Consider the following 27,883-nt stretch of genomic DNA (forward strand, 5'->3'; position numbering starts at 1 on the left):
CTCCTGATCTCAACCTGATAGAGATGGTGTGGCACGTGCTGAAGGAGTTTGTCAGACGTGAGGCTAAACCACGGAACAAAGATGAGCTTCTTCAGGCCATTGTGACTTTCTGGAGAGATCGCTTGACCAAAATTGCGTGCAATAAATCTATTCATCATCTTCAGAAGATTTTACTGGCGGTGGTACAGCGCAAAAGGGGTGTTACTGGGATGTAAAAATGTAATTTGTTAAAATGTTTTCATTATTTATTTAATAAAATTATGATAACAGCCTACTGCATTTCATTCTTATAATGATGCAAAACACAGGCACTGCGGAATGACATCGATGTCTGATGACTGTCACGTATGTTAGATGTTGGACTGTGGGCTTGATGGTGGCAAGGCAGAGGGGATGTTGTTAAATAAAGTCCTTTTTAATGATAACAAAACCAAACTTAAAACATGCACAAAGGAAGTTGGCTTTACCTTGGAGCATTTGACAAACAGAGAACAAACTCACAAAATAACCAAACATCCAGGGAACTGAACATACCATGGAACTAAACATACAAGAACAAACTAAACAAACCAAAAATGCTATACCTAGGGAGACTAACCACACGAGGGACTTGACCTTCAAGGGACTAAACACATGAGACAGACTTGGCTAGGCCTACTGGCTGTTATACACACTAGCTGCAAAACTAGACGTTAGCTAAACAGACTAGTTTCCAGAGACCAAAGGGACGAACAGACTAGGTACACAGCAGACTAGGTATAAAACAGACGTAGAACTTTACAGGTTAGTGGATTAACAGGTTAGTAGCTAAACAGACTAAGATCTAAACAGATGAGGAGATTTGACAGACTATGATCTAAACAGGTTAGTGGTTCAATGGTTAGTATTTATACAGACTAAGAACTAAACATTATCTCTAACACAATGTAATGACCCCTTCTGAGGATATAAAGCCTCATTATTGTGTTTGAATAAATCAGATCTACCACATTAGATAATAAACTATGCTATGTCATAACCGAACCAAACACCACGATTATTCCTCTTTTCGTTCAGTGTTGCTAGGCAATGGACTACGCGCCTAAAAGGCGGGAACGTTGTTCACTTTGCCGCGGTGTATTATAAACCTGCGAATTCTTTCACTGCTTTTGCTCATGTAATGAAAGCCAGGGTAATGTGGAAGCGATGTGTGGCCACTGAATGAGAACTAAATCAAAGATTTTGGTAACTACACTGAGTGTAGCGGCGCTTCTAGTGTTAAGGCTGACACTAGGCATCTAAGTGTTATTCATGTTTATCTACCTGCATCTCCTCTCAGGGAGAATAAATAGTTTTTTAAACTTTGTGAGCTGGAATGTTAAGGGTTTAAACCATCCGTTTAAGAGAAGGAAGGTGCTCTCACACCTTAAACAACTTAACACTGCAATCGCCTTTTTACAAGAAACTTACATTCGCAATTCTGATAATTCTCGCCTTATGTCGCGTTGGGGAGGTCAGCACTACCACTTAACCTTTCAGGCCAAAGCTAGGGGTGTCTCAATTCTCATTAATCCAAACATCTCTTTTGAGCAGCATAATGTTATTGCGGATAAACGTGGTCAATATATCATTGTTTCAGGGAAATAATTTAATACTAAAGTAGTGTTAGCTAATTTACAGTGGTGTGAAAAACTATTTGCCCCCTTCCTGATTTCTTATTCTTTTGCATGTTTGTCACACCTAAATTTTTCAGATCATTAAACACATTTAACTATTAGTCAAAGATAACACAAGTAAACACAAAATGCAGTTTTTAAATGATGGTTTTTATTATTTAGGGAGAAAAAAAATCCAAACCTACATGGTCCTTTTCCGAAAACGTGCGTTTTTAAAGGCCAGATCTGTAGGAAAGATTGCATGGAGCAGATGTTACAAACGGAGTGCAGTGCTGCTATGTTCTCCTGTAGAACAGTGCTGTGGATCAAATTCACCAACCTGACTACAGATAAAGTGCAGTTACAGACCAGTTACAACACCCTGACATCTGTTATAGAAAGTGATGTCAATTAGCTATGTAAAAGAAAAGGTTTTAGAACAGGCACATTAAAATCTTCTGCTCCATTATTCACTACATCTGAGAAACACAGCAGATCCTCTGATTCTCTTCTTAAGGTTTTGGGGAAGTGGAGAACCCAGCCATTTTCTACAAGATGTGGGCTGCGTTATAACTGATCATAAGCCTGATCCTGTGAGGAACTGTAATCATTTATTTAGATCTGTGAAAAGACAATATTTGATTGAATTGCTGTATGTCAAAGCAAAGCAGTACTGTACATGTGCATCTGTGTAGGTGTCACATTTGCGTGGTTGTAGCAGGTGAGGTATAAGTGTAGAGGTTAAGATTTGATGTTTTTAATAAAGAAAAAGAAAACACAAGCAAAACCACTATAAACCTAAACAACCAAAAACAAGAACTGGCAAAACAAGAAATCTAACAGATCAACTGTAAAAGAAAACAAAGCAGAACAGATGCAAGACCATGAACAAAATAAAGACATGGCTATTTGTAGCCAAGCTAATTGGTAACCTTGGTTCAAGTGAGTGCTCTCATCACTTGCCCAGAGTACACTCTGGGAATCGAAGTACAAAAATCTAAAGGTATTTGGGCACAAGGCACCCTCTAGGGGTCATTCCTGACATTAGGTCAGTGTGTGGTCTGTGTGAAAAATTCTCATCACTGTTAATAACTCATCATGGTGTCATCTGTATTTCTTTCTGGGTCCATTTTGCAATTCAACTTTTTTTTTAGGAAATTCTACATGTTGTTCAGCAGTGATCTGTAAGCATGAGAGTAAATGTGGTTTTATCTCATCAGTCTGTGTAAAATTCACTTAGTCACTCAAAGTTAAAACATCCTTCTTTTACCTTCATCTCTCCATTCGTTGTTTTTTATGAATTAAGAGCAGTGGTGTGAAATCACAGCACTACAAGATCACAGGGAAAGACACACTTGAACAGTAACAGAATAAAGAAATAATGTAGCCAAATGTGGGAAGAGTAGCCAAAACTTGTACTCACGTAAGAGTAGCTATACTTCAAATATTACTCAAGTAGAAAGTAGTCATCTGAAATATTACTCAAGTAAGAGTAAAATAGTATTCGGTAAGTACTACTAAAGTACTGAGTAACTGTTTTAATGGTAATGTCAGATTAATTTTCTTTAGAAAGTATAATAATTATATATTAGTGTAAAGTCCAGATGGATTTTGAGCCATTCTTCTTGCGGAATGTGATGTTGGTGGAGGAAAACGCTTCCTGACTCGATTCCCCAAAACACCCCCCAAGTGGCTCAATAATATTTATATCTGGTGACTGTGCAGGCCATGGCAGATGTTCAACTTCACTTTCATGTTCATCAAACTCCTCTGTCACCAGTGTTTCTGTGTGTATTGGTGCATTATCATCCTAATACACTGCAAACATTGTACCTTCAGGATACAATGTTTGAACCATTGGGTGTACATGGTCTTCCAGAATGGTTCGGTAGTTCTGGGCAGTGATTCACCCATCTAGCACAAGTGGGCCTAGGGAATGCCATGATATTGCATCCCAAACCATCACTGATCCACTCCCAGCCTTCGCTCTGGGCATGCAGACTGGGCAATAGCCTAAGTGGTACGCTTCTTTGGGGCTTCTCCACACTGTGGTGTGACCCATTGTCTTCCCGGATTGACAAGAGTCATCAAAGATTTGGCTATAGCAGCTTGGCCATGTGCATTGAACCTGTGGAGTTCCCAACAAACAGTTTTGGTGGAAACAGGAGAGTTAAGGTGCATTTTATGCAGTAAGTATGGCAGCTGTGGTTTTATGTTTTTTGGATACAATTGGCTACAATTAGCACCTGGACATCCCTTTTAGACTGCTTCCTCTTGCGTCCACAGTTACTCCTGTTAGATGTGGTTTGTCCTTCTTGGAGGTATGCTGACGTTACCCTGGATACCGTGGCTCTTGATACATCACAATGACTTGCTGTCTTGGTCACCGATATATATATATTTATATATATATATATATATATATATATATAAAACATGCTTTGTATATTATGCCAGGGATGCATTCATATTTTTTAGGATGCATAAAAATTTACAACACGTGTTGCCGATTAATTCTGTACTGAAATATAGTTACATATTCATGCATGCACAGTGAGAGTATGTAGGACAGATTTACAGGTACAGTAGGATTAATTTATAAAACACTGGCTCAAGATTATATTTTTTCTATGTGGTTATTGTTACTGCTGTTGATTGGTCAAACGGAGTCATGTGATTATTGTTGCTGCATCTGAAACTAAAACTAGTCATAAATAAGGGGAACCACACACTCCCACACACATGCAGCACACCCTCCAGCAAGCATCTACAGGATAAAGGTGTGTGAATTCAGCCATGCCAGCTGGAACATTGGTTGGAAATCTTACATTTCAGAGCACCAGTGGAAAGGCAAGCACCCCATAGCACCAGCAAACGCAAATCTTTAATGCTGCCAATGTACATAATATGAAATGGGTAAGGTAACATGTCGCGTTTCGTGGAAGCAGGTTATCTGGGAGAGTCACATTATAAATAGCTCTACACCAATAATAATCATAAAGGGTACAACTGCTTTACATGAATTTCATATGTTTACAGGCATTTTATTATTTTGCTGGTGGTTTTAAATTTACCACTGAAAACTCTTTTTTCTCACAAATCCCTCGTGTTTTATCAGAACATGGTCGGTCATTCCAGGCCTTCTTATCTTGATATGTTGAGATCTCACCACAGTCTTCATTATTTCCTTCATCATTTGGTTCCTCCTTATGCCAGTACCTGAAAACCAGAGCGTCAGAATCACTGTTCATTTATCTTCACTTATCAATGTCACATCCTGAGTCTGTGATTTATAACAATTATAACAATGTCATAACTCTGACAAATAAGTATATAAATATAACAGGAGATAATATTCCTCATTAGGAGAAATCTAATTGAATCATTAGGCGATAATATCATCTGCCTGCTGTAGTGCACAGGACCATTGGAAATTCACACTAGCTGAGACTGTTTGAGAAAGATACAGAATTAATTATTATCTCTTACATAGTGATGCTGGTCAGTAGTGTACCGTCCACCCATTTCCACTTTCCCTCTCTTTCTCTGTCACTCAGGCCAATCCAAGTCCCATTATTGTCGCCCAGCTGTTCAATGATGAACTCCTGTGATTGAGAGTTCAATATCATATTAACCATAAATTATACACTGGATTTCCGATTAAAGAAAAGGCTCTGAATCTGAAAAATCTGAAAAGGCTTTTCAGATTAAACAGACATGCAAGCACACACACACACACACACACACACACACACACACACCTGTTCCTCTCTGCTGTTTATGATCACCAGATCTGCTCCTTTCTCTCTGCAGTACTGTCTGCTCTCAATCCAGTTCTTTCGCTCGTTAAACATGAAATAAAAACTGGAGCTGAAGTTGAAACACTTTACTTTGTCTGTGGAGACAAAAAGAAAGAATTTATAGAGATCAAAAAGAGCTTCTGATCTGTTACTTGTGTATAGACATGATACACTCAGTTAAACTCTAATCATCTCAGTAACACTGGGAATGAAATGATAAACACACACACACAAACACACTGATCAACAACCATCTAACAATTGTACATACCAACCTAAAATTGCTTTTTTGCGCAATATATATTTGCACAAAAAATGTTTATTTTTTATTTTTTTTTATCTCTGCTGCTATCTACAATGAAAAGTTTACTGTTTCTCATTTCATTACCTCAACTCATTACCACAGAGTGTTGAAACAAATTATGTTGTCATGTTGTCGCTCTTGTTTGCACATTTGCATGTGCACTTTATGTTGTCTTTTATGTATAGGACTGAGATAGGTTTTGTAAATTTATGTAGCATCTTAGTCCTGGAGGATTGTTGTTTCATTTTATCATGTACTATACTGTATATGGTTAAAATGACAATAAAAGCCTACGTGACTTGACCTCTCGCACCACATGTACTATAAGCTATAAAGAAGGTAAAAACAAACAAATAAACAAAATTTATATTTTTATTCACTTATCTTGGATTCATTTTAAAATAAATCACAATACCAGGGTATTTTCACTCCAACTGTTTTAGAGTTCAAGAAAAAGACATAATTTGATCAGTTGATCATTTGGATTAATTATCCATTTTAAGTATTTTCTGAAATGCAACCACGGGGGGCGCAATAGTGTCTTCTTGTGCCAGTCCCAAGTCTAGATAAATGCAGAGGGTTGTGTCAGGAAGGGCATCCGACGTAAAACATTTACCAAATCAATGATGCGAATCAAGAATATAATTCCCATACCGGATCAGTCGTGGCCCGGGTTAACAACGACCGCCACTGGTGCTGTTGACCTACAGGGTGCTGGTGGAAATTGGGCTACTGTTGGTCGAAGAAGGAGAGGAGGAAGGCGTGTTCGTAAGCAGAGAGAGAAGAGGAAAGGCAAGAGTTTAGGAGTGATAGTAGGGACTTTGAATGTTGGGACCATGACAGGGAAGGGAAGAGAGTTAGTTGATATGATGCAGAGAAGAAAGGTGGATATACTGTGTGTACAGGAGACCAGGTGGAAAGGTAGCAAGGCTAGAAGCTTAGGATCAGGGTTCAAATTGTTTTACCATGGTGTGGATAGAAAAAGAAATGGAGTAGGAGTTATTCTGAAAGAGGAGTTTGTAAGGAATGTTCTAGAGGTGAAGAGAGTATCAGATAGGGTGATAAGTCTGAAGCTGGAAATTGAAGGGATAATGTTCAATGTTGTTAGTGGTTATGCCCCACAGGTAGGATGTGAGTTAAAAGAGAAGGAGAAATTCTGGAGTGAGTTAGATGAAGTGATGCAGAGCATCCCCAGAGGTGAAAGAGTGGTGATTGGTGCAGACTTCAATGGACATGTTGGGGAAGGGAACAGAGGTGATGAAAATGTGATGGGCAGGTTTGGTCTTCAGGACAGGAATGTAGAAGGACAGATGGTGGTGGACTTCGCAAAGAGGATGGAAATGGCAGTGGTAAATACTTTCTTCCAGAAGAGGCAGGAACATAGGGTGACATATAAGAGTGGAGGCAGAAGCAGATGTAGTTCGACTACATCTTGTGTCGACGTTGTAATCTGAAAGAGATCAGTGACTGCAAAGTGTTGGTAGGGGAGAGTGTAGCCAGACAACACAGAATGGTGGTGTGTAAAATAACCCTGGTGGTGAGGAAGGTGAAGAAGACAAAGGCAGAGCAGAGGACAAAGTGGTGGAAGCTGAGAAAGGAAGAATGTTGTGAAGTCTTTAGGGAGGAGTTGAGACAGGCTATGGGTGGTCAGGAGGTGCTTTTAGTTGACTGGACAACTACAGCCAATGTGATCAGGGAGACAGGTAGGAGGGTACTTGGTGTATCATCAGGTAAGGGGAAAGTGGACAAGGAGACTTGGTGGTGGAATGAGAAAGTCCAGGAGTGTATACAGCGAAAGAGGCTAGCTAAGAAGAAGTGGGACACTGAGAGGACTGAAGAGAGTAGACGGGAGTACAGGGAGATGCAGAGTAAGGTGAAGGTAGAGGTGGCAAAGGCCAAACAAAGAGCATATGAGGACTTGTATGCTAGGCTAGACAGTAAGGAGGGAGAGGGGGATCTGTACAGGTTGGCAAGGCAGAGAGATAGAGATGGGAAGGATGTGCAGCAGGTTAGAGTGATTAAAGATAGAGATGGAAATGTACTGACAGATGCCAGGAGGGTGATGGGAAGATGGAAGGAGTACTTTAAGAAGTTGATGAATGAGGAAAACAAAAGAGAACAAAGAGTAGAAGAGGTGACTGTTGTGGAACAGGAAGTAGCAAATATTGGTAGAAGTGAGGTGAGAAGGGCGTTGAAGAGGATGAAGAGTGGAAAGGCTGTTGGTCCTGATGACATACCTGTGGAGGTATGGAAGTGCTTGGGAGAGGTGGCAGTAGAGGTTTTGACAAGTTTGTTTAACAAGATCTTGGAAAGTGAGAGGATTCCAGAGGAATGGAGGAGAAGTGTATTGGTGCCAATTTTTAAGAACAAGGGAGATGTGCAAAGCTGTGGCAATTATAGAGGTATAAAGCTAATGAGCCAGACAATGAAGCTGTGGGAAAGAGTAGTGGAAGCTAGGTTAAGGGCAGAGGTGAGCATTTGTGAGCAGCAATATGGTTTTATGCCTAGAAAGAGTACATCAGATGCAGTATTTGCTTTGAGGATGCTGGCGGAGAAGTACAGAGAAGGTAACAGGGAGTTGCATTGTGTCTTTGTAGATTTATAGAAAGCGTATGACAGGGTGCCAAGAGAGGAGCTGTGGTATTGTATGAGGAAGTCTGGAGTGGCAGAGAAGTATGTTAGAGTGGTGCAGGACATGTATGAGAGCTGTAAGACAGTGGTAAGATGTGCTGTAGATGTGACAGAAGAGTTTAAGGTGGAGGTGGGTCTGCATCAAGGATCGGCTCTAAGCCCCTTTTTGTTTGCTCTGGTGATGGACAGGATGACAGATGAGGTAAGACAGGAGTCCCCATGGACTATGATGTTTGCAGATGACATTGTGCTCTGTAGCGAGAGCAGGGAACAGGTGGAGGAAAATTTGGAGAGGTGGAGTTATGCTCTGGAAAGCAGAGGAATGAAGGTTAGCCGCAGCAAGATGGAATACATGTGTGTGAATGAGAGGGACCCAGGAGGATTGGTGAGGCTACAGGGAGCAGAGGTAAAGAAGGTGCAGGATTTTAAGTACTTAGGGTCAACGGTCCAGAGCAACAGAGAGTATAGAAAGGAGGTGAAGAGGCGGGTACAGGCAGGTTGGAATGGGTGGAGAAAAGTTTCAGGTGTGTTGTGCGATAAAAGAGTATCAGCGAGAATGAAAGGAAAGGTGTACAGGACAGTGGTGAGACTGCGATGCTCTACGGCTTAGAGACAGTGACGCTGAAAAAAAGACAGGAGGCAGAGTTGGAGGTAGCAGACCTGAAGATGTTGAGGTTCTCTTTGGGGGTAACAAGGATGGATAGGATTAAGAATGAGTTTATCAGAGGGACAACCCACGTTAGATGTTTTGGAGATAAAGTCAGAGAGGCCAGATTGAGGTGGTTTGGGCATGTTCAGAGGAGAGATTGTGAATATATCGGTAGAAGGTTGCTGAGGTTGGAACTGCCAGGCAGGAGGTCTAGAGGAAGACCAAAGAGGAGATTTATGGATGCAGTGAGAGAGGACATGAAGTTAGTTGGTGTGAGAGAAGAGGATGCAGAGGATAGGGTTAGATGGAGGCAGATGATTCGCTGTGGCGACCCCTGAAAGGGAACAGCCGAAAGACAAAGAAGAAGAAGAAGTATTTGTGTGTTCTCTTACTTCACATAATAAAAAAAAAAATGAAAAGAAGTACTTGTAAAAATAATTCACTTGTAAAAGAAAAAGTCATTAAAAGGCACCAAGTAAAGCCTAAAAAAAATCATGTTTAAAGTTTTGTTTCTCAGTCCAAATATGAAGAGCACATGACATTTCTAGAGCAGAAACGGCCAAGGTATGTGCTTTTTTTGGAGTTATTTACCAGATTTGCACACATCTTGGGATGCATTTTGATCCACTATTCTTTACAGATTTTCTCTAAATGTTTAAGGCTTACCTGTTGCTTGGCAATTTAAAGTTACAGCTCTATCCATTAATTTTCTATTGGATTAAGGTCTGAAGACTGGCTAGACCACTCCATGACCTTAATGTGCTTATTCTTGAGCCACTCCTTAGTTGCCTTGGCAGTAAGTTTAGGTTTATTTTTATGCTGGAAGACCCATCCACAACCCATCATAAGGAGGTTCTTATCCAAAATTGTACAACACATGGCCTCATCCATTGGCCCCTCAGTGCAGCAAAGTCAATCTGTACCTTTAGCAGAGAAACACCCCCAAAGCATAATAGTTCCACCTCCGTGCTTGAATGTAGGGACTGTGGTGTTCTTAGTGTCATAGTCAGCATTTTTCTTCCTTCGAAAACAGCAAGTTAAGTTGATAACAATTGATGACAAGAGCTCAATTTTGGTCTCATCTGACCACAGCAGTTTATCTCAATCTTTCTCTGTTCATTGGCAAACCTCAGACGGGTCTGTACATGTGCCTTCTCGAGGAGAGGAAGACTTGCTGCGCTGAAGGATTTCAATCCATGCAGGCGTATTGTGTTACCAATGGTTTGTTTGGCGACTGTGCTCCCAACTGCCTTGAGATCATTCACAAGCTCATTTTTCGAGGTCCCTCATTTTTCTCATGATTATTCTTAGTCCATGAGGTGAAATCTTGCATAAAGGGCCATTAAAAGTTACTTTATATTTCTTCCATTTCTAAATAATCACTCCAGCAGTTGTCTCCTTCTCACCAAGCTTCTAGCTGATGGTCTTGTAGCCCATTCCAGCCTTGTGCAGGTCTAAAATCTTGTTCCTGACTTGCTTTGACTGCTCTTTGGTCTTGCCGATGGTGGTGAGGTTTAAATGGAAGATAGAGATTTTGTGGACAGGTGGCTTTTATATACATACCAGATTGTTGTTAGGAGCAACTTAATTCATAACATTTGTATCATGTGCTTTTTCTGGATTTTTGGTTAATATTCTGTCTCAACCCTTTACCATAAACCTAGGATAAAAAAAAATGTAGAAAATCTGTAGGGGATCAAATACTTATTTCCCCTACTGTATATTATTTCCACGAGGAAGGTAAGGTTTAGTGTTAACAGTGGTACCAGTGAACTATTACAAGCATGATTACTAATTAGTTGTCAATTGAATTAATGTCAGTGAAGAGATATTCATTTATTCTTTCTTTCTTACTTCTAACACAGCTACAGATAAGTTATGAATCAGGATTGTAAAGTGTCACAGTGAGATTATAATATATATTATAAATATTATATGGAGGAAGATATACTGTAATAGAATGTTGGTTGTCGATGCTTGAGAAATCTTGATGTTTTAAGACGGCTCATGAATTTCTATTGAGGACATTTAACTGGTGGGCAGAAAATGTGATGCTAAATCTGTCTACTTACACAAATCACAAAGTGTTCTCAGGCATTCATCTCTCTCCCTCTGTAACTGGTTGTTTTCTATGGTCAGGTTGTTAAATTTGATCCACAACACTGTGGTGGCTGTTAGCAGGAGAACACACAGCACCCCCACACACAGTCTGCAAAACCTAGTGTCTCCCCCTCCTAGAGGTAAATGTCACAAAGTTACAATTTTGTTTCTCCACATATAGCATTTACAGTTTAGTCTCAAGAGCCTCATTAATATAAAAGCTCAGTATCTTTATCCAGCTGTCACTGTAAAACTCCTCCCTTCACATTGAATGCATGCAATGATGTTCCTTCTCTGCACCATAATGACTTTAAAAAACCATATTAAGGTTAACTATTTTAACCAGATTTATATAAAGACACTTTCTTTTTAATCATCTACGCGCATTTGCAAGTGAAACCCATAACACTCAAGTTCAAGTGCAAAAACAGAGAACAAAACAAATTATTTCGACTCAAAAACATGGGAAATAAAGTATTTCATAATATAGAGCATAAAAAGTGATAATAAAAGGAAGAAGAACACTAACAACAACAACAATAAAAATAGAAATAATGCATAAAACATAAAAACTTCCCGCCTAGAAATTTGTGTATTATATTGTGTGCCAAAGTTGACTATATCCAGACTGATTTCATGGTCTTTTAGTAGGAATAGATCCACTATATGTGTTTAAAAATCTTATTTTGCTACGATTTTTCTAAATTTTCTTCAATTATACCTGTTTAGTCCATGAGACTAGACAATGTAGGAAAAATTATATTGGGGTGCAAAAAAATTCCCAATGTTTATTTATTTTTTAAATGATAGAAAGCAATGGGCGGGGCTGTGTAAAATAATGTGCAGCACTTAGTCAATTAGCTGGCTGGTGCTCCCAGGGTTGTGAGCCCTCCTCACTGCTCTTCTCCCTTTACACAAATGGTGTCAAACTGTGATTTTTTTTAGAAGCATTCCAAAGGGAACCAGGGTAAAGTTAGCTTCCCTTGGTACAAAAATGAATGAATCAATCAGGTTACTACCATGTCACTGAACAAACTGTTAAAGTGCAATTATGGGAATAGGGATTTTAAGTTTTTAGGAAAAAAAATAAAATAAAATAAATAAACTAACTACTGGATCAGCAAGTAAAAGCAGAGCTGACTACAGAAAGGAAAAAAAGGGACAATCAAACGTGATGTCCACATCAAGTGGCTTACTATTACTGCTAAACCTCAGCTGTTGTTTCGATGCCCATAACTCTAATACTGCTTATTGTTCCTTGTTTGACTGGATTAACTGCATATGTTACTTTGGGGGTCAGATGTGTAACAGGCATCTGCGTAATGCAGTTATGTGTAAAATAACATTAGGCATTTTAGAAATTCATCTGGTTACTTTTCATTTATACACTTACAAGGTATAAAAACACACACACACAGTAATGTGATTAAAAAAAGACATTAAGATCATCATAGATGACTTCCTGAAAAAAAAAAATCTACCAGCTTAGGAAATCCAACATGCACAAATTGTGTGTGTGTGTGTGTGTGTGTGTGAGTGAGTTTGTATTTGTTGCTTTCAGTCCAAATACCATGTTTTTTGTGAAAGAAAGAAAGAAAGCAGTTTTTATGTTTTAATTGGTAAGTAAGAATGACTAAATACAGTCACTACACATGCACTTCCAAATTTCATCCTGAGAAGTTTGCTAAGTTAAACTTAGAAAGTTTAAAATGTTTTTACTGACCCATGGTCGTCAGGTCCCAGCGTGGAGATCCTATGTGTTCAGTCTTTATTTCAGAGTCCTGGAAAATGATGGTCAGTAGCATCTGTTGTTTGTGAATGAGAGCTATGCACTACAGCTTCCTCTGCACTGGGCAGACTCCACCCTGTGAAACTGGCCAATCTATTGAATTCTGCGCTTCCTTTCATTGTTTAAGGAGTTGCTGTAATCATATTTTCAAGACTATGCTATGTTCTTTAGATAGTACTTTTGACTTTGGGCTAGGAAATCTTGCCATTTGCTGTAACTCTTAACACTAGAAGCGCAGAATACTGGTTATTTGACCGCAATGGGAGAAAAAATACTTCACACTTGATCAAAGTCCAGGATCCGCCTTTAATGACTTTTCCTGTGATCTGTGAGCTTTATCACCCAGCATACTTACATTTTCGAAATCGAACCAGTAAAAGCCAGTATAAAGCTATTTTTCTCTTATTTATGTGAAATTGCTGACAGCTGCGCGCCGGTCATGCCGTTTAGATGAATTAACAAGACAGAGCAGACGTCTCTGCCTAAAATAGATAAACAAATAAAAAAAAATGGTTTATGATAGCAATTGAATCAGACTTAATAGTTGGATTTGACACTTTTCTTTTTCATTTACTGTATGGACAGTCGTATTATGCTTTTTCTATGTTATTTATCTTTCTATATATTCTCTTATTATGATTTGAATAAATCGGCTTACATTAAAGCGTGCTGGCATGTTGGAAAAGCCAGCGTTTATCTATCGAGTAGCCTATAAATTTGTGTTCATCCTTTTGATCTAAAACGAAAAGTTTCTGTGTGTGTGTGCACGGAGAGTTTGTGTGTGTTTGAGCACGCATCTCATACTGTACTGTAGGTGTGTATGCATGGAGAGTATGTGTGTGTGTGTTTGTCACGTTATCTTCTCCTTCAAACATGCTTCCAACCAACCAGCCCTGGCCTCCAAACTCAGAAGTCTACGTGTCATAGCCGATAACTGCTCCTTTGATCTGCTGTTTACGGCGGGGCGTCGACTGCTGATTAGTGTAAAGTAACCTGTACAAGCCAAGCTCTTCCCCAAAAATAATGTGAATGTCTGCAACAAACACTAACCATTATAACCAAAATGTTAAGAATTTAATTAAACACAAATATATAAATTAAATTTTCTTTATACATAATATTTATTCTTGGATATAAACTCATGCTTTTACTATGCTGAGGTACCATTTAAAGCTATTTATTCATTTCCCTTTTATTTGCTTACTTACTTACTTACCAACTTGCTTTAGTAAAGGGCTCTAAAACTACGGCAGTATGAATGACAATGGAATAATACAGAACAAGTTGACGCCCATGCACCAATCACTAACCATTAAAATGTTGGATTTGAATTAAAATGGCACTTATATTTATGTATATTTGTGTTTAATTAAATTCTTAAATCATCGTGTTCACCCATGGGTTTACTGCATAAACACCGTAACAAAAGGGAGGAAACGGAGAAGTTTCTTTTTCCATTTTTTTTTTTTGCATTGAGTTTAATCATGCAGCACTTTTAGTTTTCATAGCAAAAGCAACCCAACAGTGTAATTAACGTACCCGAAATAACACAGAATTTTGACCCAGCATAAACAACCCAATGACGTGTTTACAGAAACCCAGCATAACATATCATATATTTATGTATTCTTAGTTGTACTTTGTTTTTTTGCACACGCGCGGGTGCGTTACAATACTAATAAGAATAATAACAATAACAATAAATTCGTAGCACTACTACTACTAATAATAATACTGAATGGAGAAAGCGCAGTTAAAGAAGTATCATCATTGAAGCAAAGAAGAAAATGAAAAATAAATACATATCAGTATTTACAGTTTGAGCTCGACACGTTTTTGAGATCTTTTGCTTTGCTGTCAATGCTTTCTATGTTGTTAATTTATGTTGTTAGGACAAGCCGTCTTGTTTCCACTAGCCAGCTAAATATGCCTCTTAGTTAGCTAGTTTAGTTTTTTCTCTGGTAATTTATCTTGTAAATTTATGTTGCTTGTAGCACCTTGGTCCTGGAGGAACGTTGTTTTATTTTACTGTACTAACTGTATATGGTTGAAGTGACAATGAAGCCTACTTAAACTTGAACAAGAAAACCAAATAGCTTATAGTGGATTTCTAAAATAAAAAAATAAAAAAAATCAGTGGACACTCTGCCGTCTACATCAGTGGAAATAAAGTGGAACATATCCTCAACTTCATGTTCCGTCAAGAAGATCTGTCTTTACACTACCACTACACCGGCAGCTGCCTGACCTTCCAAACAGTCGCTTCTGGCCTGAGTGACAACATCAGCAGACCATTCATAAACCAGAGAGACACAGGAATGGCATGTAAGCGTTGGTTGTGTTGGAGAGAGAGATTTTGTGATTGTGAATTTTAATATTGGATTGTGTATTCTGGTTTTAACTTTTTGCCTTCCTTTGAGTTTGATTATTGCTTTGTCACTTTGGTTTGGTTGCTTGGCTCTTTGTACATATTTTGTATTTCATTTCACTGTGTGTTTGTGCGCTCACCAGTAGTAGAGGTGTAGCTGCCATTTATTTTGGGGAAGAGGGAATTTTTTTCACTGTTTTTGAAAAGGTACCTGTATTTTTGTTTGTGTTTTGTTTGTTGGGTAAACTAGCTTCTAAAATACAGATACCCTTTTTTGTTTATTATTTTGGTCGGAGTCCATCCTGTAAAAAAAGATTTTACAGAAAATAACTTAAAAAAAAAAAACTACATACAAATTTCTGTAAAACTACAAACCTTATATGTAAATTATTAAGTTGACTGTTTTTTAAGTACCTTTTACAGTATTTTTTAATACTGATTTTTTTTTTTTTTACATTTTTAACAGTAAATATACCATATTATTTTTGCAGGGTTTTTTTCTGTTTTTGTAAATTATGTACAACTTGATTAACAAGAATACATTTTAATTAAATATGAAACTCATTAGATAAAGATTAATGTCCATACTAAAAAAATAATGTTTTTATTTGTAATTTTGAGGTAAATCATATTAGTCTTATAATACTTTGACATTTATGCGAAGATGCAAGTTTAGCATTTTTTCATGACTTTTTAAAAGATTATTTACGCCAATTTATACACGTAAACACCACAAATATTTCTTTTTTGTTTTGATGACATTTGTTCTGAAATATCACCATGGCAATTAACCATCAGCTTTCTTAATGCAGGCCTGAATATTCTGACACACTCTGTATTTGCTGTGTAGCTGTTTTAAAGCCGCGCTTTAAGTTACATTTAAAATTTTAGCTTGTATAAGGGAAAATATGGTGTTAATTTTGTACCAGAAACTTTAATAAAAACTCTGCGAGCTCTCCACGTTTACAGCCAATCAAAAGCTGGAGACAGGAGCCTTGGAATATTGTTTCTGATTGAGATATTCTAATTACCGCTTTATTATTGGTGCATTTAAATAAGCCACAAGTGAGGGCGGGACCTGATGCAAAATACACCTGAGTTTATTACTCATGTATTAGACACGAGTCTGATGCAACATGATATAAACCAGCCAATCAGAAACAGGCATCTTTCAAATGTTAAAAGGTAAACGGTATCTGTGTAAATTCAGAGGAGTGAAGACACGCTGCTGAGCTACAGGTGAGGATGAAAGCAGTTTCTGAGGGGCAGAGGAAAAGACTGCTGATTCTGAAATGCTGTTGTGTTTCAGTGGGAGGAAAAAATACCTGCAAGCTCAAGAGACAATTTAATTCAATTTTATTTTATTTGTATAGCGCTTTTACCAATTGTCATTGTCGCAAAGCAGCTTTACACAATCAAAAGAATTATTTAAGTCTGTATGGAATGTAAGTGTGCATGAATCAAGATAGTGACAAGGAAAAACTCCCTGAGATGGTAATAGGAAGAAACCTTGAGAGGAACCAGACTCAACAGGGAACCCATCCTCATTTGGGTGAAACAGAAAGCAGGAATTTATCTGCATTTATACAGTGTGTTAGGTGGCAGGCAGTTCAGCTATAACAGTTGATGTTAATTGATGTTAATATGGAGTCCAGGTAGTTGGAGACAATTGGACAATGACGGTAAGACATTTTTAATTGTTATTCTTTTTATTCTATTCAATTTTTAATTGTTGTAAACAAAGCTCATTTATTACTCATTTATTAATACTGCCACATTTGTCTATCGCAAATCTCAGACGAGTCTCAGGTACCGTTAAGATTACATCGCCATGTCACTGCTGAAAAGCTGCAGGAATTCACTAACACCAATAAAGGTAAAGGAGTCAGATAAACAGGGAGGGTTAGCGAGCTCTTTTAAGGCATGTGCATTAAGAATTTTAAGAGAGAGTTAGTGTGTGCACTGTACTCTGAAACCTAACTGCAGTATAAGTATTAGTGTCTGACACTGTTAGCTGGCAGGGGCAGAGGTGACTTATGTTACATCAACAGATGCTTTTAATCTCCAAAATGTAAAGTTCCAAAGACATTGTGTATTTGTACTTTTAAATGACTCATTCCATTCAGTAAATTAATGTTAATACTTACTTTAAGTCAAAATAAATGTATATTTATGTAAATATTTTCATTATCAAATTATATTATAATATTATAATATAATAGCTTTAATTGCTGGATTATCTTGTGTATTTTTTGCTTCGATTCTCTCATGTTTTATTTCTATTCCTTTACGTTGTTTGTTGTGGAAGTCGACGCCTCCAGCACAGGGGTGGGAGGTGAACTTTCCCCAGAGAGTGTGCGCGACAACAAGCTACACCCTTGCTCTTTCTTCTCACACCGCTTTACCCCTGCCGAGACGAATTATGGCATCAGTGATCGAGAACGTCTGGCCATCAAGCTGACCCTGGCAGAGTGAAGACACTGGTTAGAGGGGATGGAGATCCCATTTCTGGTCTGGATCGACCACAGGAATCTGGAATACCTAAAGACCGCCAAGAGGCTAAACTCTCGCCAGGCTCGGTGGTCACTGTTCTTCATTAGGTTTAACTTCATCCTCTCCTATCATCCTGGGTCCAAGAACCCCAAGCCAGATGTGCTCCCCAGGCAGTTTTCACCTACTCACGACTACACTGCCAATAATACCATCATTCCCCTGTCATGCTTCCTCGCAGCAGTGTAGCTTGATATCGAGACCAAGGTCCAGCAAGCCCTGTCTCATGAACCCGGGCCAAGTAACCTGCCTCCTAACCTCATGTTTGTTCCCCATCCTCCTGGTTCAGCCCGAACTCTGTTTTAAGTCCATCAACGTTTACCATTACCAATCCCATCCCGTCCATGGTCTAACATTTTAACCAGTTTAACCATAAACATTTTAACCATTTTACCAAGTTTAACCATAAATAACAGTCACTTACACTTGTCATAGCAAAGCTTGTGATCTCAGGGATCATTGTGATAACATTTGTACCAGCTGCCCTGCCATAAAAGTAACATTTGTTACCAATTTTGATTTGAATGTTTTAGCAGGAGCGGGAGCAGCTTAAGCACTGACCTCCTCATCACACTCATCAGATGTGTCTTTTGATTGATACTCTACATTGTCTTCCCCCTGTAAAGCTTTCTGTAGTGGGCAGAAATTCACGGACATGCAGAGGCACAGATGCGGTGAATTATGTGCATGTTTATTTACAGAAGTAAATGAAATCATGAGTGAATAATAGCTCCCACTGGCATCAGAATCTGCTAAAAAAACAAAAGAAAAATCGTGACACAAATTATACCCTTCACTCATCAGCTCGCACCACTGGGGCCCTGCTGCTTCGTGTCCTTTGCTTTATTTGCAGCAAAAATATGATCCAGAACTTGGCTTCTTGTAAATCTTTTTTTAGCATGTTGCAAACTAAAGATGTGTACTCTGCAAGTCACCAGCTCTAAACCAAATTGTTCTTATGCATACCATACATGACTGGACATGTCCGTATTGGGTTTGACGCCCCTAACTAAAGCTCACAGGGTTGGGAGAGGAGCTTGCTGTTCATGGACTGTTAGCTGACAGTGTTAGTGAACTGACAGTTGTTTATGATTTCAATTTTGGCACTAATCATTATTTTATAATCTTATAGTATAACTGGATTGAAACCAACCCTAGCACAAAGGTCATAATTTTGAACACAACATTTTATAATTTAGTGAAATAGATTTTTCTTGTTTTATTTTATTTAAATAGTAATTCCTGAAAAAGTCAAACTGCCTTGATGCATTAAACAAATTTATGTGGTACTTATATGCATTTAAAACCTAAAACTGGTCTATGCCGACCCGAACATAAGAGGAAGGTTAAGGCAGGGAACAAAACAATAACATTTTTGGTCTATGGACAGGAAACTCTACAGACCTAAATCTCATTAAGAACTTGTGGTCAATCCTCAAGAGGCATATGATTAAACTCCGACAAACTCCTAGAATTGTTTATGCATAAATGGGCTGTATGTGGCTCAGAAGTTTACATGTCAGGGTGAATTACATGAAAATATTGTTTTCTGTGAATAAGTGAGCAGGATGATTGTCAAATCATTTTGAAGTAAAAACTCCAGGCTACAAGATCCAGTTTACAAATGTCTTATAGACAAATGTTATTAATGTGGTTTGTCCCCCTATTTTAGTTCCTTTTTTTGGTGGTTTTCAGTAACCACACATAAATGTCCTTTTCTTCACAATACAAACTTGTACATACATGCTGTTCACATATTATTGTAGCTCAGACTTTAGCCATATGACGTTAAATGTTTATAAGTAACTGAAAAATACACAAATGTCAGGACATTTCAGAACTTCTTCAGGGCCCTAAGGGTTTAAATACTCAAACATTGTTCACCTGTGTGATGTGCTTCTAGCTGTCTCTCTGTGTCTTCTTTCTCTGGGTCAGTGTTGTGACCTTTAACACCACTTTCATTCTCTGAGATTCCCCACCATCTCCAATTGCTCAAAAGAACCTTGAAGCATCTTTAATTTATGACACTCACTCAAACCTGAAAAGACTGTCTCTGTACTTCCAGTAAAGGAAGTCAGAGGAAGTTAATCAGACGAGGGGCATCAATGACCTTTAGTGGTCAAAGTGAGAAAATATTTGAACTGCACTTCTTACTCATACTGTAGACTTATCATAGATTTACTTTTTAAAAATATCTGTATGAGGGAAAAAGTAAATCTATAAATATTATGCATATCCACGATTTATAGATTTACTTTTTTATAACTTAATTTTTACACAGACTTTTGCAAAATACAAGTTCTATTGATCAAGAGTTATTATTACCCACTTATTTTTTTTCACAAAATATTTTTTTTTCAGCAGCCACATAGGACATACCCAGGATCTGCATATACGCACACACACACACACAATCGAGCCAGGAAATTGTATTCAAGTTGCCAACACTGTTACAAATTCTTTATACATTTTCTGAAAAACAACTATTACAGTGCTCAATCTCTAAGCCAAAAGTTCATGATAAACTGTCACCATGTTTTAATACTAACTGTACAGTAAATACTTTTATTTACATTTGAATTTCACAAAACTCGACAATATGAAAATTACAGAGCTTTTTTCAGGACTCTATTATAGTACTGTCTAATCAGGAAAATGACAGTTTTAGCAAATAAACTTCTAATATGATCTAATACTCTAATTAGAAATAATAATAATAATAATAATAATAATAATAATAATAACTTTTATATGAAGGTTGGAGCGGATTGAACTGAACCAGTGACCTCCAGTACTATAAAGCTAACCAGTAGAAGGGAGGGTGCACAGAAAGTAGAACAGGAAGAATCCACCCAAGGAGACAAAACTGTGCCAAATAAAATCTCGTCTGCACTAGTGGCCCATAGAATAAACTGTTGAACATGAGAGAGGCAGGTCTATGTGTACCATGGCCTTCATAATACAAAAAAGATTTAGGGTAACTGTACAAAACCTAATTTACATCAAAATCAAAATCAACAAAACCTCACCATTGATTGTATTGTATGTTCTCCTATGAAAGATGTATATTGACTGTTATATTGACAGTAAAGTAGTACAGGAAGTATGCAGTGTTCTTAAAGAGTGGAGAGACAATCTCCAAGGGGAGAAAGGCAGGGTCATTTTACTGCTACAAGTAAGAATTTTACTTAACCAAAAGTGTAGGGCAAAAAAAAAATGATTGGTTCATTATGTGGTGGAACAGAGAAATCAAACAGTAGGCATGACATGAGTCAGTATGCAAGGCCAAAGTTTTCAGCAGAGTAGAGAACAAAACTTATATACTTATACATTTAAAAACAAACATAAATTGTTGATGTAATACCATACTTTTGTTAACAACTAGTAGCATAATGATTTACTTTTCAATATAGTAATGCACTAATATTTACATATTGCTTTTTTACATGCACCTTCTAAGTGATGCAGGAGTAACATGCTCAACATTGTCGTGCAAATATCACTAGTTTAATTCACTCGCGATGCTACAGCCCTCTGCAGCTATGCTCATTTTACCCCCACAGCAGAGATTGGGCTATACAAATGCCCTCAAAAATGAACAAGGCAGGTTGTTCACTATACATAATATAATTACTTTCAGTATACTCATAATTGTATTTGTTGACTTAAAATATTTTTTTTTTCGATTAACGTAATTGTCTCAACTTAACTGTACAAATTCCTAATACGTTGTCTAAACACAAAGCATTCATGTTAAGTCAACATTTCATAGATACAGCAGGGGGCTGTAGCGAGACGCCAGCGAGACACCATTAGCGGTGCAAGACGCACCGCTAATGAAACAGAAGAGCAAGACGCTTCAATTGACTCTCCGCCCGGGTGAGTTACCACCTGCAGTTCTGTCAGTTTTGACAGAGGAGGTCAACACCCGGAAAATGGAAGATTTTTCCTCATATATTAGTTTTTTCTTCAGTACATATTTTTATTTGTGATAATATTATATATTTATATACACACATTTCAGTTTAAATTGCCTGTAGCAATTAATATTTCTTTTTCCAGATCCCATAAAAGTCTTAAATTTAAGAGTCTGAATATGATGGACAAACATTTGTTTTTGTATGCAGAGCTGTCATATGTTATATGTAAACCACTGCATTTATTTTTACATGAGAACACTGTTCTTCTTGTGGTGTGTGTGCTTGTGTTACAGATATTGAATGTTGAGTGTAAAGGTTGCACTTTAAAGACATCAACTAGATGTCAGTTACTTAAACATTATAGGTTAAAGCATACTCAATATGGGCGTAGGCACCCAGGCACCCATATCCCTGCCCATTTACTAGTTGTCCATGTATATTTAAGTGATGGAATGCACTTAGATCACACCTTTGTAGAGTCCAACAGAGACTCGTCTCATTAAATGGAATCATTGGTTACATACAAATATCAAGTTTGTGCTTATCTGAACTTGGCAATGACAAGGAATATTTCAGTCAGTTAAAATCTGCATTTTAAATCCCATGAAACTATCATGTATGTTCAAGGGTTGTACAATTAAGACAAACATTTATGGGACATTTAAATCTCATAAAAATAGAAAGCACCATTTTTCTTCTTACAATGACTTTAAACCTAAAATAGTTGCAGTAAGAGACAGTCCTAAAATCCCATGGGTTCCAGATGAACATGAAGAAAGTCTAATGTCTAAAATTGGAACAAATGTTTTTTCCAATTGTCACACAGAAGAAAGAGAAGATAAGGCAATAGAGGACAAATTACCAGCAGTGCTGCTTAAGCTTGAAAACATACTGAATGTTCTCAGAAGTGCAGTAGATGAGCTTTTACAGACATTACACTTTCTTATGAGTTCCGCTTCTCTGACTACATTGCATGCTATAGTTTCAGATTTTTGTACCAAGCATACTATTGGTTTTTTACGAGGCCATTTACAATTGCCATCTGCAGCAGGTTTATCTAACCCATTTTAGTTCATAAGTTATATTGTTTAAAGTAATTCATGGTTTATTAGGCGATTGATATATTTTATGTTTCTTAATTGTACTCTAAAGGGAGATTGTTATAAATTAAAGATTGTAATTGATGCAATCATACAGGTAGCACTTAAAGAGAGGTTGTCAATGTTTACAATTATATGTAATTATTTAAAAAATGAATTCAATCACACACTGTAAGGGTGAAGTCACTGTTCTGTTTGTAGTTTTTTGTTGGCAGACTCAGTTTCCCAGAAGGAACCTTGGTCAGGTGATGCGGGAGCTCACCTGATCCGAGGCAGATCATTAAAACTTTTAACTGATTAGGCTGGGAAACTGGGTCAAGCATTGTTGGTTTGTAACCACTGTTATGTATCAGGGCATTTTGTTTTGTTTTGTTTATTTTGTATTTTCTTCTATGTTTTAATTTAAGTTCTGTTCATTCTTTGATCGGATAAGGCTCTCGTGCGGTCAGTGCTATATGTTTGTTGTGTTTTAGGCCTTGTTCACACGGACATTACAATCGAGCGTTTTTTTTTTTTTTTTGCGTTCGTAGCGTCCGATGAGTGCGGATCAAGCAGCAAGTGTTTCATTTTACACTTTGGAGGACCGAAAATATTCTATGATCCTACATTCTATACATAGGGAAATGTGGAAAAAGGCAAAATAAATAAAAATTATTGTTGAAAAACTTCAACATACCACAAAAAAAACTTCCATTAATCCGACCTGTGCAGTCAGAAAGTGAACCTGGTAGCGGCACGCTTTCATATCCAGTTCCCGACACTGCCTCCACAGGTTAACACACAAACTACAATTTGGGCTGCAGGCTGACGTTAGACAGAGACAAACGAACGCCGGTGTGGAAGTCAATTAAGCGCCACTACAAAACACAACATAAAGGTCTAGGACGTTCAGAGCAAGTTCGTTTATCCAAAAACTTAACGCCCGTGTGAACAAGGCCTTAGTGTGTGTGGAGCTGATTTGGTGTTGTGTCATGTTGTGTTGTGTGTTAGAATTTAGGTAGGTAGTTAGCCACTCTGTATCCTTAGCCTCTCAGTGGCCCTGGCCTCTCTGTATTCCTAGCCTCTCTGTATCCTTAGCCTAGCTCTGTATCTCTAGTCTCCCCGTGCCTCTAGTCTCTCGTCTGTGTCTCTAGTCTTGTTTTGTCCCGTTTCAGCTCCATGCTTAGTTTGTGTGTACTAGGTGTTATGTCCATAAGCCTGCGTTTCGCCATAGCGCTTATAATGTGTAACAGGTATTAGAGCCTGTGTTCGTCATTAAGCCTGTGTTTCGCCATAGGGCTTATAATATGTGTAACAGGTATTAAAGCCTGTATTTGTCCTATGCCCTGTATGTAATGTCTTAGAGCTAGTGTTCCACCATAGAGCCTACGTCTTGTATGTGCCGTCATAGCGCCGGTGTCTCGCCAGAGTGCTGCTGTTTTACCAGATTACATGTGTTTCACACTATGCCTTGTTATAGTTTAAGTTTGTTGTTTGTTGGTTTGGGTTTGGTCTCGTCATTGTGCTTGTTTTATGTTATTATTTAATTAAAGACTCTTTTGTTGAAAACACCCCTCTGCGCCTATGCCTGCCTGTTTATGCTCCCAAAAATAATATCAGCCTTTACCACCCCGAACGTGACACACACATTAAAAATATAGCAATGTTAAAATAAGTAAAATCTAGTAACACAGCCTGTATATTAAAAAAAGGGTGACATAATGTCATATAATTTCCTCTCTGTGTTCCCTCTAACCGTGTGTACATTCTCACAAATATCCACCATCATCTCAACTCACTGTATTAAAAAAACTAAATTACTGCATGTCTACACTTTTAGCACTTTTGGACAAGAAAAGTTAAACATTTTGTACCTGTGTGTTGTGCTTCTGGGCATGTCTCAGTGTCTGCCTCTTCCTCCTCCTCATCAGGGTCTTGACCTACAGCACTGTCTACAATCTTGTAGATAACCCTCACCATCTCATCCTGCTCAGAAGAACACCAAAACATCTTTAATATATAAAAGTCTCACTGAAACATGACATGACTTTGTCTCTGTATGAACATGACTGACAGCCTGAGCTTCTGTACTCTGTATAGGGAATTGAATGTGCTGCTGTCAGGAAATGAAGTTAGAGGAAGTTACAGTGCCTTTTTTTGCCTCATGCTTTTAAGATACACATAAGTTCCACTGAACTAAGAACAGCATTAACCACCGCTTTCTTTTACATCTCAGTACTGTATGTAAAGAAATAGCTCACAGCAACAATCATTTAAACACACGGTTTACGAGTTTTCCGCAAGACGAGCAACAATTTTTAATAATTTTTGACTTGAAAAACGAGCATTGTCTTAGTTTACGAGCACCGAGTATCATGTTTCACGCATGCGCTTCATGTTTTGACCCCGAGTGTCATGTCATCACAAGTGAGTCAATGTTTTTTCTCTCTCTTGCAGCGGAATTGTAGGTAATCGTCTCTCCTGCTGGGTGAATACACACACACACACACACTGATTTATGGTACCATAAAACCATATTGCTGCTCACAAATGCTCACCTCTGCCCTTAAACTAGCTTCCACTACTCTTTCACAAAGCTTCACAATTTATAATGAGGTGGTCCAGTGTTGCCTCTCTTCCACAGAAAAAGCATGTTGGAGCTTTGGTGGAGTCAGTATGCGCTACAGTGCGTTATGTGTCCACTGCTACTGTAGATAATGATAAAAGTTTTCAATTAAAATGACACATGGGGAAAAAAATGGGGAAGTCTAGTTTTCTTGACCCACAGGAGAGAACATCACTGATAAAACTACACTCAGGGTGTAAGTGACTGGATGTGTTGCTGCTGTGCAAAAAGCTTGTTTCCTCTTTAATTAATTATATTCCTGCAAAAACCACAAGTGAAAAACTGACACATTGTAGCAACACTTAAGCAGGAAGACCTTAATGCGGCCTCTATACAGTCTTTACAGTCATGTGACTACCAGACTCACATTGAAAAGTTAGCTTTTTTAACATTTTATTAGTATGTGGAAGATGATTTTAAAAGCATGAATTACTGAATCCTGAAGAAAAGCAGCTTCATCACACACCTGCCTGCTGATCATCAGATGTTACATCTGTTCATTATAGAGAAAAAAAAGCAGAAAGAGGTTAGTTAATATTATTGTGTTCACAGAAATAGTAAACATTTGTAGTTACATTTTGTCAGGAATATTTAAAACAAATGCTGCTACAGCTACGGTGTATAAACACTACAGTCTCTGTTCAACAAGGTGATGATTAATTACTGCAGTTTACACAACAGTAACTCTGAATGCAATTAAAAGTTTGCTCAGCTGTTTTGCAGTGAGAATTGGAGGGGTGTGTGTGTGTGTATGTGTGTGTGTTTGTGCGCGCATTAAGACTCTTCACACTATGTAGTGTTACCTCATAGGTCTAAAATCTATCTGTGGTGTTAGTCAGTGGATCTGGGCAGCATTCCCTGCCAGCACAAAAGTCATCTACACATACACAAGAAACAACAAATGCATGACATTAAACACAAAATTTTAATTTGTTTGGTATTTCGAACTATTTCACATTTCAGTGTTCCAACCTATTAACCCTCCCCTCCACCTACCCATATAGAACATGCAGAAAGTATTCACAGCGCATCACTTTTTCCACATCTTATGTTACAGCCTTATTCTAAAATGGATTAAATTCATTTCTTTCCTCAGAATTCTACACACAACCCCATAATGACAACATGAAAAAACATCACATGGAATTTTTGCAAATTGATTAAAAATTAAAATATTGTGAAATCACATGTACATTAGTATTCACAGCCTTTGCAAAATTGAGCTCAGGCGCATCCTGTTTCCCCTAATCATCCTTAAGATGTTTCTGCAGCTTAAGTGGAGTCCACCTGTGGTAAATTCAGTTGATTGGACATGATTTGGAAAGGCGCACACATATAAGGTCCTGCAGTTGTGAGTTTATGTCAAAGCACAAACCAAGCATGAAGTAAAAGGACTTGTCTGTAGACTTCCGAGACAGGATTGTCACGAGGCACAAATCTGGGGAAAGTTCCAAAAAAAATTCTGCTGCTTTGAAGGTCCCAATGAGCACAGTGGCCTCCATTATCCGTAAGTGGAAGAAGTTCAAAACCAACAGGACTCTTCCTAGAGCTGGCCAGCTAGCTCTAGGAAATTTGCAAATTTGCAAATTCTCAGGTCTGATGAGACTCTCTACCATATACAGTACTACCATGCTCTGATACACTCTAAACATTCAGTCATTTGTGATAAAAGCAATACCCAAATTGTGTTGCATTTGGTAATAATATAGTAAATTATGAGTTGATGTAATCAAATGCAGTAAATAAATATAAAGCAATTTAAACAAAAACAAGCTTTACATTATTTCATTATCCATCTACTAATAAATTTACATTTAGGCATTTGGCAGACGCTCTTATCCAGAGCGACTTACAAAAAGTGCTTTAATGTTTACATAATTGGATACATACTTACACTGGGTTAACTAGGTTAATAACTAAGTGCCATTAGTCCAACACAACTAAGAAGATTTTTTTTTTTTTTCGGGGGGGGGGTTAGGTTAGTCCAAGTACTGGAGAAACAGATGAGTCTTGAGTCGTCGTTTAAAGATAGTCAAAGTCTCTGATGTACGGACATCTAGAGGAAGTTCATTCCACCACCTAGGTGCCAGAACAGAAAAGAGACGGGATGAATGCCGCCCTCGATCCCTGAGAGATGGTGGAATGAGGCGAGCAGTGCTGGAGGATCGGAGGGAACGTGGTGCAGTGCGTGGTGTAATTAGCGCAGAGAGGTAAGTGGGTGCTGGGCCATTTTTAGCTTTGTAGGCAAGCATCAGTGTTTTGAATTTGATGCGGGCAGCTACAGGAAGCCAGTGCAGGGAGCGGAGGAGTGGGGTGGTGTGGGAGAACTTGGGGAGGTTAAAAACGAGACGTGCTGCTGCATTCTGGATCAGTTGCAGAGGACGAATCGTGGACAGAGGCTGGCCTGCCAGGAGTGAGTTGCAGTAGTCCAGT

The 27,883-nt window shown here is 38.1% G+C and overlaps 1 protein-coding gene across 1 annotated transcript; it reads right to left on the minus strand.

The window, feature by feature from the left end:
- Window positions 1–4,150: 4,150 nt before the first annotated feature.
- Window positions 4,151–12,999, minus strand: LOC128508607 (CD209 antigen-like protein C). The gene is made up of 5 exons (XM_053480006.1): window positions 12,842–12,999; window positions 11,091–11,252; window positions 5,396–5,529; window positions 5,124–5,239; window positions 4,151–4,853 (listed from the first exon to the last, which is right to left on the minus strand). Exons 1-5 carry the CDS (start codon window positions 12,921–12,923, stop codon window positions 4,682–4,684), a joined length of 666 nt encoding a protein of 221 aa, XP_053335981.1. The 5' UTR covers window positions 12,924–12,999; the 3' UTR covers window positions 4,151–4,681.
- Between the last annotated feature and the right edge of the window lie 14,884 nt (window positions 13,000–27,883).

Source organism: Clarias gariepinus, chromosome 20, assembly GCF_024256425.1.
Source record: "Clarias gariepinus isolate MV-2021 ecotype Netherlands chromosome 20, CGAR_prim_01v2, whole genome shotgun sequence".
Taxonomy (NCBI): Eukaryota; Metazoa; Chordata; class Actinopteri; order Siluriformes; family Clariidae; genus Clarias; species Clarias gariepinus.

What these genes read in the sequence shown, in the direction of transcription:
- LOC128508607 (XM_053480006.1), bottom strand. Translation starts at nt 12,923, where the DNA reads ATGCTACTGACCATCATTTTCCAGGACTCTGAAATAAAGACTGAACAC. An exon ending in GAGAACACTTTGTGATTTGT is followed by an intron (nt 5,530 to 11,090) that starts GTAAGTAGACAG and finishes TTGTCTCCACAG; the next exon opens with ACAAAGTAAAGTGTTTCAAC. An exon ending in CTACTGACCAGCATCACTAT is followed by an intron (nt 4,854 to 5,123) that starts GTAAGAGATAAT and finishes TCTGGTTTTCAG; the next exon opens with GTACTGGCATAAGGAGGAAC.